At 36.7% G+C, this 18,109-nt stretch overlaps 1 protein-coding gene across 2 annotated transcripts; it reads right to left on the reverse strand.

The window, feature by feature from the left end:
- Window positions 1–1,059: 1,059 nt before the first annotated feature.
- Window positions 1,060–16,380, reverse strand: si:dkey-118j18.2 (uncharacterized). Of its 2 annotated transcripts, none has more exons than XM_053611713.1 (5): window positions 16,060–16,380; window positions 14,078–14,140; window positions 9,736–9,895; window positions 7,941–8,070; window positions 1,060–4,064 (listed from the first exon to the last, which is right to left on the reverse strand). In XM_053611713.1, the coding sequence occupies exons 2-5, from the start codon at window positions 14,095–14,097 to the stop codon at window positions 3,877–3,879; spliced, it is 498 nt and encodes a 165-aa protein (XP_053467688.1). In that variant the 5' UTR covers window positions 14,098–14,140; window positions 16,060–16,380; the 3' UTR covers window positions 1,060–3,876. The 2 variants fall into 2 exon arrangements, with proteins under 2 accessions (XP_053467688.1, XP_053467687.1); XM_053611712.1 differs by having other exon boundaries at window positions 14,078–14,144; window positions 16,060–16,378.
- Window positions 16,381–18,109: the final 1,729 nt, after the last annotated feature.

Below are 18,109 nucleotides of genomic sequence, written 5' to 3' on the forward strand. Positions count from 1 at the left end.
TACAGTGAGCTATACATGATAATTACCTTTTAAATTCCAAATTCTTGAATACATGAATACATGTACACGAATAAAGACGGGACTTCTTTTTAACTAGTTTGTGTGTTTATTCACATCTCTCTTATATTATACACTCAGCAGCAACAGGTACATCCAGATCCACTGCTAATTTTATCACCTCTACTCACCATATACAGTGAGGAGGAAAATGTACTCAGACTATTGTTTTTGGTATTTAATAAACTTTGTACTTATAAATCTATGAACATGATGTGTAAGTGTGTATCCGTAATCATAAACATACTAACATTTTCCATACCACTTATCCTTCATGTTTTGTGGGGGAGCCTGGAGCCTATCCCAGGGAACTTGGGGCACAAGGCAGGGGACAGACTGGACAGGATGGCAACCACTGACCTATATATCTATATCTATCTATCTATCTATCTATTATATATATATATATATCTATATATATATATATATCTATATATATATATATATATATATATATATATATATATATATATATATATATATATATATATCTCTGTTCAGGGATGGTTTGAGGAACATGACAAAAAGTTCAGGGTGTTGACTCGGCCTCCAAATTCCCCAGATCTCAATCCGATCTCATCTGTGGGATGTGCTGGACAAAAAAAAAAAAAAAAAAATCGATCCATGGAGGCCCCACCTCACAACTTACAGGACTTAAAAGGATCATCTGCTAATGTCTTGGTGCCAGATACCACAGCACACCTTCAGCGGTCTTGTGGACTCCATGCCTTGATCGGTCAGAGCTATTTAGGTGGCACAAAGGGGACCTACACGATATTAGGCAGGTGGTTTTAAAGTTATGGCTGAATAGTGTATATCTAGAACTTTATACTTATTTTTATGTAACCTTTACGTATAGTATATGCTTTATGACGACATATTGTATAACAAATTATTGGTACATGCCTGATTGTGATATATTTTACTGATTATCATGCCCATGTTGATACCAGAATAAAGTATTTGACAGAGAACCTTTATGAAGACTAAATACACTAGATCTACGTGTTTTACCAAGATGCTTTAATAATAAAAAAGTATTGATCCCATTACATTAAGTTGCCAGTCTATTACATGGTAGCTACTTATTGACCATTTTAACAGATTCACCAACCATACAGGCCACTTTACAGGTGTTTAAATACTGATTGTACCCCATCTGTTGCTCTGTAAAATGTTAGCTTTATCCATTAGTGGAAAGGGACTATTACAAGATCACTGCTAAACAGATATTATTTGGGTGGTGGTTTGTTCTCAGTTCTGTAGTGACACTGACATGGTATTTTGTGTAACAATGGTAGAGCCACCAATAAGGTAGGTGCGTCTAATAAATTGGCCAGTAAGCGTATGTTAACCTGATACATTTGACAACTGTACAGTCATACATTCTTCAAAACACAAAAGATTTATATGAACATCTACTATCAAACACACATACTGAAAGAAATCACAAAGAAGTCGAGTTCATTACTGTGTGGCGTAAATGTATAAAGTCATTACGGTCACCTGATAGGCCAAAGAGTACGGCGGGCATACTCTCTGCATTTACACGCATCATCATTGCCGCGTGGACTCCGATAATCGTTAATTATATTCGCCGGTTACAAATAGGCGTGTGCCGATATTACATTGTCATATCACAGTGAGTAACATTTATCACGGTTACATCTTGATATCAAGTTAAGAAAATAAAATGTTTATCTGGATCTGTTCTCACAAGCATAGCAGCATATAACTGAAAAGGAAACGCGTCTCATTCATTATATGAGGGCTGCAGGGGAAAAGACCCAGCCTTCTGAATGAGACAAACTTAATTCCTCATGAATGCAATGCAAGGATGGTTCTGATATTTTTAAGTGTCCAAGATAACACTACTGAATTGAATATTGAGCTATACTGTACACCCGATTATCGGCATATGTCTACTTACAGTACACACAGACAAAAGTAAGGCAATTACAAGACGTAAAAAGTGCTTAGGGATAGTTTTAGAAATTGTCTTCACATACAAAGCGAGGTTATGCATAAACATGAGGTTAAACCTCTGCACAGAATCCTCTCCCTTTGGGCATTTATAGAGACAAGAACAAATGTTTTTCAACACGTCTACATATGAAAAATCTTCTGCTTCTTACAGGGCACTGGTCAACCTGCATGCTTATGCACAATTAATTCATGGTGAATACACAACAGGGGTGGACAAATCAGGAGCCCAGGTGTCCGGGACTAGCAGATTTCGTGCACAGGCTATTATTATTTTAAATTTTTTTATTCATAGTTGCCTGGTGGTCCAACAGGTAGGTTCAACCTTCAACCAGAGAAAGAAAAACAAACCATACTCTTTACTAACTATTGAAGTATGGCATGTTTAAAAGTAATGCACTGATAAGACACACGAAGATGCTGTAACTATAGCACATGCTTCCGAATCCCGCTTCCTGCTACACTACTACTACTAAGATTCTTTTGTTTACTAGGCTGATTACAGAAGACAATATTTATTAATTTTTTAAAAAATAAATAAATAATAATAAAAAAAATTCAATATGTGTAGTAAGCGGAAACGCTAATGAAAACGAATCGATACAAGCTCCAGTGCAAAGCTGTCGTATAATTCTTATGCAAGAACCATATGCAAATTGCATTATTAACGAAATTTAACTATTTATACTGCAATCATAGCCGGGATGTTCAACAACTACTTTGTGACTTTTGATACATTAAACCTTTATTATATGAGATTAAGGACTCCCTGGACACTTGTTTTGTTTCCCTTATTCTGTACTAATGAGCTTAACTAGCTATCCATAATTAAGTAAAATTACATTACCTACCTACATTACTTAGGCGTTTAAGTTTAAGATTTAAGTTTCTGGGCAACCTAATTATGAATCTGGGCAACACACTGCAGCTTCCACGTGCAAGGAGGTCTAGCTAATGAATTCTTCATTTGTCCACCCCTGCACTAAATCAGTCATTAGATCTATAAATGTCAGAAAGTTGAAATGCATATAGGATAAGAACAATTTGGTGGTGTGTTTTTTTGTGTATATCCATATTTTCCAGACTATAAGATGCAGATGCTGTAAACTATACAGTGATGAGTTTGTTTTAGGGTAGGCGTTCTGTCATTTGTTACAGGACAGTTACTGGAGCGCACACTTCTATTAACTTGACATTTCCACTAGTGATAGACAGATAACTGCTGGCAGAAATGAGTATCAGAGCAGCCGTGTTCACACCAACAAAAGCTCCTTATCAAGTAAATAAAGAGGTTTCAGTCTAAAAGTAAAAGAAAATGTGTAATGACATTTTCAGTAGCAAAAACAAGGCTTTAGGTGTGCTTAAATGCTGTTTAACGAGCAGAACATACGGTATGTGAAATAAGAGGATGGACACATTACAGTGACTTACCCAACAAAGCAATGTATATATGAATGTGTGCTCTAAGCAGAAAGAATTCATACTTGTATCCGGTGCGACATATTATCTAGAAAACATGGTACACAAGTGTGTTATCATCATGATGCTGGTTATACAAGAGAAACTCAAAATAAGGCATGAGTGAGCTTAAAGCACCCATTAATACCAAAGCAGCTCACCATCTCATCTTTCTAGAAGAGAAAATTATTAAGCCACTTTCTTTTTTTAACTACCAAATTCCCCAAATCTTTTAGGATGTCTAGAATCCACCTTACGCACCTTTATCAAGAGTAAAACTGACACACAAAAATAGAGTCCCTAACTAAACGCTGAGCAACTGCATGGAGAAGTACAGCCCTTGCTGTGAACAAAATTGAGAAATGACATTGGAAGAGACTAGCTGGATCTCCCCTCAGGCTCCGCTTGGCACTGAATGCTGGTGTGCTGATTGGCAGTGGGAGTGTATGGAGGCGGGTCATCGCTGATGCTCGAATTGTTGCCCTCTGGGATTGCGATGCTCTGAGACGTGTCCGTGTCGTCGTTCTGAGCAAACTCGCTGTACGGAGGAGGCTTCAGGTCATCGGCTAAAGCAAGAAGAGAGAAAGGGCAACACTGTCATACTGAAGAGAAAATGCACACTCCAAATATCTGAGTGCATTATACAATAAATGAAATACTGCAATTGTGAAAGAGTGGTGTGAAGAAGAAACAACCATTTCCCTGGCACACAGCAACAAAGTGAAAAGCTCTCTGCTAAAGCTAATGCTACCGTTACACAGTCATCTTCTCACCTTGCCTGCAGTTGTCTGTTTATGACTCTACTGTGTGTAGATGGTGAAGGAGGTTCTCAAAGCAAATGGCGACCTTGTGAGGATACTGTTTCTATGCCATTTTTTTAGTGCTAGACTGACTTTCTTTACAATGTGATAAACTAATCAAAATATATCATTGCTTCATGGTAACATGGCATTAATCAGAACGCATAACCGATTGCTAGAACTACCGGTTATCTGCAAAATAACATTATAATATTGCAAAGCAAGTTGCAAAATATCCTGCGTCCATTGCGGGAGTGACAGAGAAAGGTCCACTGTCATTTTACAGTATGAGAGTGGCCTGTAGAGGCAAAATAAAAACGATCACTGAAATTTTGTTGTGTTATTTGAAATGTTTTTTTGTTTTTTTTTTAAATTCATTTTGGATGTCTATTTTCATTTGTTATTTGGAGTGTTACTTTTTGGTTCAGTTTGGGTGTATATCTTTATTTTCTTTAATATTTATTAGGCAGTGTGACTGTGAGGAAATTTTCCCACCTGTTAATCGTCGTATGACAACACCAGTAATGTGGGGGCTTCACCCCTCGCTTGTGCATTTCACTTTCACTTTCGAATTAGCGGCAATTCAGGGCAGCAACTGCTTGAATGGTGGGTTCATTATTAGTCTTAATGAAAACCACAACAATTACAACCTCGCTTATATTAAACATAGAACTTTTGAAGCCAAATCTTCAGTCATCGTCGTGTCAGTCAGCTCGCCTCAGTCTCACTCGTGCTAAACGAAATCCGACTCCTGCTGATCTGCGCTGCGTCTCGGACTCATTTGGCTCATGCTGAACTGAGCAGACGTGGTGTTCACTTTTTAATTGTAGCATCCGTTCTCTAACTGAACTAAATAATTTTTATTACTCTAAAAAGGCAAGACGACGGTGGGGGCGGTGCCGCGGTGGGCAAGTGATGTAATCGGGGTGCGGCCCAAACACCGGGAACACAGTCTATCGCAGCAAGCCTAATATTTATTAATAGTTCATATATATTAATATTTATTTAATTAAAATAAATGGTACAGTCAGTACCGTTTATTGTTCATTTTTGTAATAAAGTTCAGCAATATGTTGAGTGTTATGTTTTTATTCAGTATAAATTTTAATTGGTTATTAATCGGTTGATTAATTGGTTACCGGCAGCAATATGATCTTCTGTGTCTTTGACAGAGGCTGGTCATGCTAAAGTTATGAATGAGCTAAGAGTGGCAGCAGAGGTAGAAATGTAACATGTTTATGCCATGATGTCTTGACAGTGCCGTGTCCCCTACAAAAAGTAATGGAGACAGTTTTAAAATCCAGAGGGACAGGGTTGTGAAATCCAAAATATGAGCTGCCCACTGGAGTAAAGAACTTGTTCAGGTTTATAATTAAAAAACAAAAACAAAAAAAACAACAACAAACAATTTGGTAGATATGTTAATAGAAATGCATTTTAATCAGTCACTGGTGAGGTAACTGTCCATTCACTATACACACCATTTACTCTATTCATGTTTAATATGTTTAGCTGATGCTATTCTGAATAAGTCCATACTGGTGCAAAAGAACTCTGCTCAAGAGAATGCTGTTTTAGCATCTTGTTGTGTTTAACATTGAAACATGTAAAGTGATAAAGATCCTTTCACGCAGTTATGACTGTTTCCAAAACACCACTCCTGCCTGTTGCGCTGCTATCTGTATACATGAAGCAACATGTGTACTGTACACTGTCACTATGACTCATGCTAATGTTGAAACTCTGGCTAATACCAGCCCGATCTTCACAATGTCACCTAATCTTCTGGTCCTTGTGTAAACTCACATTCCTCAGTTTACCATTTCATGGAACTTTTTAAAAGCTTTGTATACACCAAATAACTGTACACACTGAAAAACTTGACTAACTGATAACAAAAATGCTGAGCAGATAATACTGTTTAGAGCAGAGAAACACTGAAAGACCCTGAATTAGGCCTGAGTGCCTTTCTGAATGAACAAACTCTCTCTCACTCACCATACATGCACTGTCTCCTTTAATAGGAAAACCTGTACGATTGCTGATTTATGCAGTTATCCAATCAGCAAATCATATGGTAGCAGCACAATGCATAAAATCATGCAGATACAGGTCAAGAATTTCAATTAATGTTCATAATCAAACATCAGAATGTGGGAAAAGTGTGATCTCTGTGACTTTAACTGTGGCATGGGTGTCGGTACCAGATGGACTGGTTGATAAGTGTCCAGTTTGGGCGAGTCTGTACCCAAGATAGCTGCGGATTCTTGTTCTTGGCAGGCATAGAACTTGATATGGTCTTCTGCTGTAGTAGCCAATCCATGTCAAGGTTTGATGCGTTGTGCATTCTGAGATGCTTTTCTGTGCAACACAGTTGTAAAGAGTGATTGTTTGATTTAATATAGTCTTCCTGTCAGCTCAGATCAGACTGGTCATTCTCCACTGATCTCACTCATCAACAGGGTGTTTCAGCCTGCAGATTCTCTGCACACAGGATGGTTTTGTTGTTTTTTTTTTGCACCATTTTATGTAAACTCTAGATACTGTTGTGTGTGAAATTCCCAGGAGATCAGCAGTTTATGAAATACTCAAACCAGCCCATCTGGCACCAAATACCATGCCATAGTTAGCCACACATCATTCTGATGTTTGATGTGAACAGTAACTGAAGCTCTTGACCTGTATCTGCATAATTTTATGCACTGCGCTGCTGCCACATACTTGGCTGATTGGATAACTGTATAAATGAGCAGGTGTATGGGTGTTCCTACTAAAGTGGACGTATATAAGTTCAAAAGTCTTGTTAACAAGTTCAGGTGAGTTTCCCCCCCTAAAAAAAGCAACCAAACAAACAAAAAATAAAAGAAAAACAAAGCTTCCATAGTTTGCTTTTATTTAGGTAAATGTAAGTGGGAAGGACAAGGAGAAACAACCAGGAAAATAGGTTTGGATTAACCGTGGCTGCTCCTTTGCTTTGTCCAGGTCATAATATCAGCAAAAAAAAAAAAAAAAAGAAAAAAAAAAATCTGTATAGGAGAATGAATGAATCTCATAGTTAAGCTAAATGAATTTACTTAAATGTAACGAATTTGACTCATTGAATTCAACAGATAGAATGTAAATGCCCTGCTGGGGTCATGCTAATCCAATTTTTAAGAGAAATTATAAACCTCTCAGAAAGCTTGTTTATTAAAAAATTTGTTAAAATTTTCAAACTAAAATGTTTTATCTGGGCATTCATTGTCTGATATAAGTGAATACTCGGTGAAGCTCACATATGATCAGCAACTGCACATTTAAAAAGCAGTCTGTGTCAAAAAAACAAAAGAACTGTCAGCTAACCAAAGTATTAGCGGAACACAGTCCTTCCTAAATCCCACAAACACAATACAACTGGTGACTGACCATCGGTAAATCACTTTAATCACACCACAGCTTACGCAAGTCAATTGTTAATGTGCACAGTCCAAGGAAGTGTTCTGCTACTATTTTTAAAGCCACTTCCGCTCACCATCTCCCCTTGGACAAATCTGTTATAGTCATCTTAAACTTTATGAAGTGAAGCTGGTTAAATGAGTGTACGATAACTGTAGACCTTAGGAACACAATGTAACCACAGGAAACCATGCTTGTAGGCCTTACCTCCAGAAACAGCCTCGTATGGAGGGGGTAAGTCCAGTTGAGATAGGGATGAAGATGGAGGAAGAGAAACAGACGGTTCGCCTACGGAGCCATCGTCCTGAACGCCGTACCAATTTGGCCAGATTGACGTCTATAAAACCGGGGGGTTGGGGTGATAATTTTATTCACAACTACAATTGTATAGCATAAATAATGTTCATCTTACACACAGTTATATCAAGTGTACAATTTACTGAACGTTATAAAGTCAGAGTTGATGCTGATATAAATTTTTGGGTACATAAAGGTTCCTGTATAATAGTTAGTCACAGTAGATCAGTACAAACATCGTGTCATTTAAGACATGTATAAAAGAGAGTAACAGATGATAAAACTCTATGTAGTCCAGCTGCTTTGATTTTGCTAATAATAATAAAAAAATGGAAAACATATGTTGCTGTGGACATTTTGAGGAAGAACAGAATACAGAGAAGTCATTCAGAGACCACAGATGAAACAAGCTTTGTATAGCTAAACACAGACTATAAATATTAAGTATAACTTTAACTAAAAGTGCTATATGGTAGCGCTGATCAATATATCGATATAAATATCGATATCGTGATAAATGATTACGCAATACACTTTTCTGAGATAATGTCAGTATGGTGATGTGTTTTTTTTTTTTTTTTTTTTTTTTTAGAGATGCACCGATGTATCGGCCGATAAAGGCTGCCCCCATCAGGTCCGGAAGAATTGCAACCTCTGCACCTTTATTACAATCGATACTCATGCTACTGCAGAAAAACAAGTACCGTCACGTTTTAAGAGTGTTGGTACCGACTTGGTACCGAAGTATCGGTTCTCATGACATCCCTAAGTTGTAGCGTAGTATGTTTCATATCCAATTAATGTTAATATATAAAAAAGTTTATATATTACCAGTTTGATGTTGATGAAGTAGAAATGCTTTTGTTTGTGGTGAGTGAATGTGAGACTAACAGGAGTTTTTTTTTTTTTTTTTTTTTAGAATTCAGTCCATGTTAATATGAATTAATAACATTCAATAAGTTAAGAAATCTTGAGAATTGAGTTCATGTGTTAATGTTAATTAGAGTGATGTGTTTTCTGTTGATGAGACCAGTTACTGTCAAACAACTTGTTGAAATGGAGAGAATAAAGTTTTTATTTGCATTTCTTTCAGAATTCTTTTAAATTAGTTATTATTAACTTATAAGAAGGCATAAAAAGCAGAACTATCGGTATCGGCCGATATCACTCTGAATAATCGATTATCTGTATTGGCTATGAAATTTAGCATCGGTGCATCTGTAATATTTTTTAATAATTACAAATTAAATGTTACTGAATGGGTGCTGTAAATGAACGGCTATGATGTAATTATAAAACAAACAAATAAATAAATAAATAAAACACTTGCTCTTCTTCATCTTTGTAGGCATTACAGTATCATCAAACTCTTATTTTACTACTCTTTCGCAGACAGGTTGCTAGCTACATTATATACCGTGATATATATCGTGTATCGTAGAAATGTCCTCAAGTATCGTGATAGGATATTTTTGTCATATTGGCCAGCTCTAATCTATGGTATTCTGGATTATTTACATCCTGTGTCTTCTCTTCTATAGCAGTCCATCGTCCCTGACAGTATGCAAACTTTGCCATTCAACACTCACTATTTTAGCTTCCCTTACTGAAGATTAAATAACAGAATAGGATAAATGAATATTGTGAGTGGAAAATTTACCATCTTTAAACATTCTTAATGAATTAATTGATGACGCATACTTACGTTTTGGTTCTCGCACATCTGGTGCAGGTATGCTCTTCCTCCCACAATAACGATCTGGGCGTTGCGTGGATTACTGAGATATGCGGCCAGCTGCCTCTGTCTTGAACGGTACCAGCAAACGTAGAAGAAGATCTTTATCATAATAAATATTATGACAACTCTGCAAAGATGAATATAGACATGTTGATAACACTTCATTCAAAGCAAATCATCTCAGGTTATTAAATAACTGTAACAATCAAAAGACAGGGTGATGTGGTGCGGCCCAACACAAAGCAGAGTTACTGTTGATTTTACAATAACAGCACATGCCAGAGTGATTATTTCCTCTTATATCACAGCAAAATATCAACGTTAACTTTTTTCATTTACTTCTTCTTGTATGATTTACCCATTTATAGTTACATTAAATGTTACTACTAGCTACTCAGCCAATATTTAGTCAAAGAGATAACGAACAAACATTGCTATAATCAAATTAATAGCTTTAAAGCTCCAAGAAACCTAGTGTAAAGTATTAAAAATATTTGCATTAAGGCTGCAACTTAACACACCTGCTCCCCATTCACACCTGAGACTTTGTAACACTAACAAGTCACATGACACCGGGGAGGGAGAATGTCTAATTGGGCCCAATTTGGACATTTTCACTCAGGGGTGTACTCGCTTTTGTTGCCAGCGGTTTAGACATTAATGGCTGGGTGTTGAGTTATTTTGAGGGGACAGCAAATTTACACTGTTACACAAGCTGTACACTCACTACTTTACATTGTAGCAAAGTGTCATTTCTTCAGTGTTGTCACATGAAAAGATATCATCAAATATTTACAAAAATGTGAGGGGTGTACTCACTTTTGTGAGATACTGTATAAGACTGAAAAGAACCCAATACACATAGACACACACCAGAATATATATTATTCATTTAGGACTGTAGTTTAATTCCGTGCTTTTCGTGCATCAATAAAAAAATAAAGCATAAATACTTATAATATAAACTATAATATATTATATAAACACAAGTATTTTATTATATATATATATATATATATATATATATATATATATATATATATATATATATATAAATAAAATAGTTTATATGCATTATTTTAATGGATGCAAAAAAAGCACTGAATTAAACTACAGTCCTAAATTAATAATAAAAACTCACTTTCACCTTGAGATTCTGTTACTCACTGCCTTTAGGCATATTGTTTTACTTGTGATCATAGTATTTTAATTAGACATTACAGATCTTACTCGCGCTCCCACTGTATATCACAGCTTATACACCGCGAGTGAGGAGCAACAAAGCCTTGTTACTAACAGATCGCTTCCGTTATAATAATAAACATAATTTATACTGCAAGCGTAACAAACTAGAATTAAACTAAAGCTTTTAAGCCACTCGCACCAGTTTCCCCAGCCCCTTGAACAGTGGAGCATTTTGAATACAGACATAAATTTGTGCTCGTGCATCACTGTCGTGTTTCCCTGCTACACAAGCTCCGCTTCGTGAAGTTTAATCTTCTTCGCAGTGTTTAATATAAAATGCACCACTGCCTTAGAGGATTTGAAGGTCGCACACTTTCTTCCTCAACCACTTAACGATTACGCCTCTGTCTGATGGTGACTGAGGTCATGTTGGGAATAAAAGGTAACGTTGACAAACAGTAAACAGGAAATTTATTTTCGTTGACTCTGGGTATCTGCTAAAGCTAGCGGCATCACATTACACGCGTATGACTTCATCTGCCACTGACTGGGAAACAGCTTATACTTCCGGTTAGTAAAAAAATCCCACTAGTGCTTCATTTGAGATGATACTAACCCTTCTACAATTCATACACTAGACGGTAGAATACAGAGTGCATGGTGTAAGTGTATAGTACGTAATTTGGGACACAACTTTAGTATTTACTCTCCGACGCATGTTTTCGGAACAGAAGTAATGTAGTGAGTAAATGTACCCTGTGCCGTGCGCAGACCAAATAATTGATAATGAGATTTGTTGACAATCTGAAGGTGGCACACGACACACGACACCTGCAGCAGCAGCTAATTACGTGATATATATACACACAGGATGGATTTACAGCGCCACAAATCCCTTGCAGAAACTCTGCTACTAGGTTTATTTATGGAGAAGAGAGACAAAAAACGTTGTGTTTGGTCGCACCCCACCCTTCAATCATGTAAAAAACACAGAATTTCACCAACTAATCAAACCGCTCCGTGAGATTCAAAATGCAGATTTCAGAGTGGATAAAGAGAAAGGGTGAAGCTGATTGGTTGGTTCTAGTCACATGACCTGCGGTACGCTTGTGGAATTCTGAAAAGTTGGGACTTTCCATCTCGAAAAACGAGCGCGTCACACAGCATGAGCACGTCTACATTTAATATAACGAATAAAAGAACAGGCCCTTAATGTTCTTACAGTTTTACCCCCCCCCACCCCAAAAAGAAAACCTCTTTGGATCTACACGATTCACGTAAATGACATATTTTGATTCAAAATGCCAAAAAGCAACTAGTTTGCAGGTATGAATTTAATTAAGTAAGTAAGGTGTTGGACCACCACGAGCTGCCAGAACAGCTCCAATGTGCCTTTGGAATGGTACTGGAATGATTCTTCCCAAAGATATTCCCTCAGTTGCTGTTCTAATGACGGTGGTGAAGAATGCTGTCTAACAGGCTGGTAGAAAAATCTTTCCTTGATGTTCAATTAGGTTGAGATCTGGTGACCAGATCATATGATTTACATACTTTTCATGAACATCAGCATATTCAGTTATCCCTCGTGCCATGTAGATATTTGAGGGGGGGTTTGGAGTCTTCCTGGAAGAGATCTCCATCCATCAGGATAAAAATGTTTCATCAGTGGACAAGTGGAGCTGAACAATAAAAACTCCACCGGTTCTTTTTTAAATTGTTACCCATCTATATGTGTGAGTGAGTTTGTATGCGTGTGAGAGGTTTGTCTTTATTGTTTAAACTTTTTATCTTTTCTTCACAAAAATACTCACAAAAATACTCTACTCTCATAGATAAACAATTAATAAATCAATACTTTATTAATGAGAATGAATAACTAATACTAGCAACTAACTCAATGTGCTCCATATTTCATCTATTGTTCCCTAGAGCAATTAAATCATACAGAGTACCAAGAATGAACACAATAAATAACTCAATTAGGTAAAGAACTAAAAAAAAAAACTAAAATTGGGAAATCAGCTCGCTTAAGATCAAACACGGCTAATTTTACAGGGTTCATACAGATGCTTCATAATGAAATTCCAGGACTTCCAAGGACTTTTCAAGCACTATGTTTTTGTTTTCAAGGTCTATACAAGAGATGTTATTCAAACATATTCTTTATTTCTTCTTTTAAATTCCAAAATAATAAATAAAACCAAAATAAATAATAATAATAATAATACCAAATTTTATAATGGCGCCTTTTCCAGCCATGCTGGACTAAATTTGCATTTCCCAGGCATTGCTTCATCTTCACCATAACGTCAATATACTCCAGGTGAGCAACAGGACCACTACTGTCAACAACTTTCAATGGAAAGTTGCAAAACATCGCTAGATGATGTCATGTGCTAATCAACATTCATTACATCATCGCATTGTATTTGCATTCTGCCTAGTGTCCTACTCTCTCACATACAGTATTTTAATACAGCCAGATTCCCTATAAAGCTGTTCTCATTTACATATATTTTTCTGTTTCTGTTGTCAGAAAATGGAACCGTTATGAAATAGTGACTGAAACAAGGGCCATTAAAACTACATTTTTAAAGTTTTCCAGTACTTAAATTTCAAAAAGCCAAATTCAAGCACTTATTTTAGTATTTAGACACAGCAGTTAGCATAACATTAGCTTGCTTGGTAGCAAACAGGAAATCTTTAAAGATTAAAGTAAAGAATTTAGGTTAAATGAATTCTGCAAAAGCAGTGATGTGTTGTTTTAGTGAAAATAGTATTAACTGCCACACAAACAATACTACTTTCTGTATTGACTATACTACTTTAAAAAAAAAACAAAAAAACAAAACAAAAAAAAAAAACAGTTGCATCGGCGGCATTTTGAAGCTTTATTATCAGGAAACTACCGTACTACCGGTATACGTGCAACCCTAGACCCACTCACTTTACATTAAAGGGAGGACTGAGGTGTGTATACGTTGTAGTCTAATCATTCAAAGTTTGCCCACAAGACCAATGTTAACCTCATTAAACAGCAATTGTGCATGTAGGTTCCCTGGGATTTTAAAAGTAAAAAACAAACAATTAATTTTTTTAAAAAATAATGAGAATTCTGACTTACATGTACCAGTACAGCTCCATACTTTAACCTTCTCAGTCTGAATCAGTCTTCATAATCTTCAGTCTGACTGAAACCAGAGGAGAATAAACATTTTACTGTTAGTTAAACGTTCAATGAAGATTTCTCCGTTACTGTGGAACCATTTGTGATATTTTATTTTCACATATTTTAATTTAATGACTAACAAATGAAGTACTATTACATGCAAGTTTATTTCCTACAGGCACTTAGTGAAGTTGTTCTGCTGTTTCTGTGACTGAATCTCAATTAGCTTTCTAGTCTGCAGAAAGTGCACTATGTGGTGTGTGTGTGTGTGTGTGTACACGTGTGTTACAGGAAAATATTCAACCACAGGGTTTTGCGATGTGACCCGATACAAAACTGAGTTACTGATGTCACCCTGAAGTTGAATATTCTCCAACAGCAGCATGTGTTTTATTCCTCTTATACCTCAACAGTTTGTCAATATTTACAATATTTTTTACTTATTAATGAATGACAACAAGCTTTTTTTTTTTTAATATTCACATTTAATGTTGTGCAATGTCTGCAAGAAAAGTTAGTTCCTGTTATCACGTTAAATAAAAGTCGTTCCCTCAACAGCCTCTCTTCTCCCCCTTACACTTCCGACATTAAAAAAGACAAAAAGAAAATGCAGCTAAAAAAAAAACCCCCAAAAAACAGAAAGTGTAAAGTCCTGAAGACTTCAAAGCCTTTTCAAAGTGCTGAAACTGGAGACTCCTTCTATAAATGTTAAATAAGCATCTTACATGAATTGATGGGCGCTTTGGCTGAATGCGTATTGTGACGACGTTACATGGAACGTTTTGGACTAAATCTGCAGAAACTCCGCGGTAATTTAGAAAAATGACATGCTCCTGTGAATATTACGGAGTTTCCTTCATTTTGCGTTCATTTCTGGGATCGCAGAATCCTGGAGGGACTGACCCATGGTTCCGTTCACGTATTTTTATGCAAATTTTTGGGATGTCACATAAAAAAAAAAAACACTGGATGGAAACACCATTTTGTAAAGGTAATGATACGTTACGTCTCGGAAAAGTGTACTGCGATATAATTTGACACGATATAGGTACTGCATTATCACATTCGATTATCACACTAGCCATAAACCTAGGGGTTGAATAAGCCAAGGGATGTGTTACAATGTAATTTTGTTTCCCACTACAAAGCCCCATATGATCATACAGTACAGATTTATTAAGCACATTAGGAAACATTATAGTTATTTATTGTAACTGTCAGAGCTTTATACTTTCCACCCACAAAACCACATATATGCTTCGTGACACCATGGAAGTCCCCAGAGCCCACGTTCAAAAACCATGGTTCTACATCCCTCCACACACACACACACACACACACACACACACACAATCACCCTGAGAAGTGTCTTAATGCTCTGATAACTTGAATAATGTGTACTAGAGCAGGAAAATCATTAAAATCTTATTAGTATTAGGCGCAAAATCACCGAGGTCATACAATACCTACACACTTTTGTGGTTTATAAACAATACTTCCCATTTGGAAAATATTAAACGGATTAAATTTTGAGGCATTCAGGCTCCTTAATCTTCTTTATAGAACGCGGAGTTAAAAATACTCTTAAAACACGTTAAGATTATAAACAGAAACACAAAATTCACCAGTAAGTCTTTGTTATACATTTGTAGTTAGCATTAGCGCATTCGGTAACTAGCCAGTCACTCTGTCGTAATGTATTTATCGTTCTATCAGCACAACATTGGCTATCGGTGTTAGCTTAGCCACTTAGCTTTACAGTAAGTAGCCTTCCGCGTTCGCTACTAAATTCTTTTAGTGTCTCGCGCCATTTTAAAACAGTAATACCAATTTATTTTCGCAGATAATTATATGTGAACAAAAAAAAATAAATAAAAATTAATGACTTAAATAAACTTGGGTAATGTGTTTATTATATTATAAAAAAAATGACTCACCTCACACCGCGTTGCTCGTTATCTACAGTCCATTAGCCGTTAGCATTGCGTTTGTTTATTTTCCAGCTAACCGAGGAATGTGGCTCGTGTTTAATGGCTAAACACACCGCGTGTAAATAATCGTATCGAAAAACAACACTGTTTTCCTTCTCAGATTAGGAACTAATAGGGTTTATATATATATACTATGTAGTTTCCGAGACACTATCACGGAGCTCGTTTTTCATGCGTTTACATTAATTAATTTTTGTACATGGCTAACTCAGCTTCCGTAAAAAAAAAAAAAACACATCAGAACTAAGGGCGCGTCTCAAATCGCTATCTTCTGCATGCAGTGTGCATACTAGGGATTCAGACATTTTCCAGGGTGTTGCAAAGGTTAGTTAGCACTGAAGGGCTGGTACCATCCTGAAACGCAATTCAGACTGGAGTGGAGGATTATGTTACATGTCCTGAATTACACACATATGTATAACTGTATACCTGAGTGGTCATTCGAGTATGAAATAATTCCATGAACATGTTCTCAGGAGTGCATTTAAAAACTGCCACTAAAAGCCATTGTACCTATCAGGTGGGCTAAACCAATCAGAGAGGGAAAATAAAATAACAAAATCTATGAAAATTATTCCCAGGGATCCAAACTTGGGGGGGGAATCTCTTAGGGCATTTTTCCTGTGGCCAGCATATTTTTTTTTTTTATGTTTGCAATATTTAAAAAAGCCAGCAGTGTGACGAAGCGTTGAGCGTGTATTTTTTCTGGTCACCAAGAGTTGAAAAATGTTCAACTTTGGGTAAAACGCTGCGCTCATCACTGTCACTTTTTACCAGCCATCCAATCACAGTGTAGGAGTGGTGGGACAAATACCACATAGACCAAGTGTCACATCCTACTTGTACAATGACTGAACAACAATGGAGGAGAAGTTAATATTGCTGGTATCCAAGTGTCCAGATGACAGATCCCTGAACTACCACCATATTAATATGAAAAATAATGCTTGGAGGAACATTTTGTTCGCCATGGGTCTACCAGGTAAGCAGCAGTCAGCTAAATGTAGCCAGTTGATCAGGAAAAAAGTTCATACCGTGTAGCTTGCTAACCATCAACAACTACTTTTCTGTTTACTTCAGATACTAGTAACACATCATTTCTGCGGATATTCCGTATCATAGCAACCAAAGAGTCGCGGTGCCTCCAAAGTGCTCTCAAGCACCCCCAGCTGGCATTTTCAGCTGGCTAAAAATGCTTTGGTGGACACAAGGCCTTACAGTAGTGTTATGCTATCTTAAGTGGCTTATAGAATGATATGTCAAGCTTGGGACCGTTAAGTAGCCTGATAAGCTTGAATTGTTTTGATTTAGAGAATGTTGCCATCACATTTTGGATGTAACGGTCGGTGTTAATGTTATTTCCATGTAGTCCAAAGTTAGGGCTCTGGGACTACTCATATAACCTTACTAACGTTACCATTTTGCTCACAATTATAACACAAGTTGAGCTCCTCATGCCAAAGTGCCAACTTAATCTTCATGTTTACCCCTGATGGCTCCATTTTCTTTATGCTAAGATATTAGCAAGGCTAATACTGTTATAACCATGATGTAATCATAACCCCTGAACCCCTAAAGGTGGTTCGCATCTTTGTCACCTTTTTCACCGTGATGAGATAGTCTTTGGTCTGATGAGATGTCTTAGGCTAAAAAAAACATTTATTTACATAAATTGTATACAATTGGAATAAATTGCAACAGAATCAGTGATGGTTCATGTACAGACAGTTTTTGTTTTAAAATGTTTGCATGTGATATTCTTGTTTCCAAACATGTTAATTGACTGAATTGGTAATATGTCTACATGTGACCGCATACACTTTCTCATAAGTGCTGAGTGTTAATGTTTCATGTTTAGACCGCTTTCCATTTTGTCATTCTGCCAGTCGATTTGAGACAAACCCCAAACGTCTTAGTAAAAGGAGGAAGGCGTAGGCTGCATATACCACTGCCAAATACAAAGAGGATGCTGGGCCCGATAAACTTTTTAAAGATC

The sequence above is a fragment of the Ictalurus furcatus genome, chromosome 23, assembly GCF_023375685.1.
Source record: "Ictalurus furcatus strain D&B chromosome 23, Billie_1.0, whole genome shotgun sequence".
NCBI classification, from domain to species: domain Eukaryota; kingdom Metazoa; phylum Chordata; class Actinopteri; order Siluriformes; family Ictaluridae; genus Ictalurus; species Ictalurus furcatus.

Excerpts from the sequence above, each read along its gene's own strand:
- si:dkey-118j18.2 (XM_053611713.1), bottom strand. The coding sequence starts at position 14,097 with ATGGAGCTGTACTGGTACAT. Across the intron at positions 9,896-14,077 it reads ATGGAGCTGTACTGGTACAT|AGTTGTCATAATATTTATTA; the intron begins GTAAGTCAGAAT and ends TCATCTTTGCAG. Across the intron at positions 4,065-7,940 it reads ATACGAGGCTGTTTCTGGAG|CCGATGACCTGAAGCCTCCT; the intron begins GTAAGGCCTACA and ends TTCTTGCTTTAG.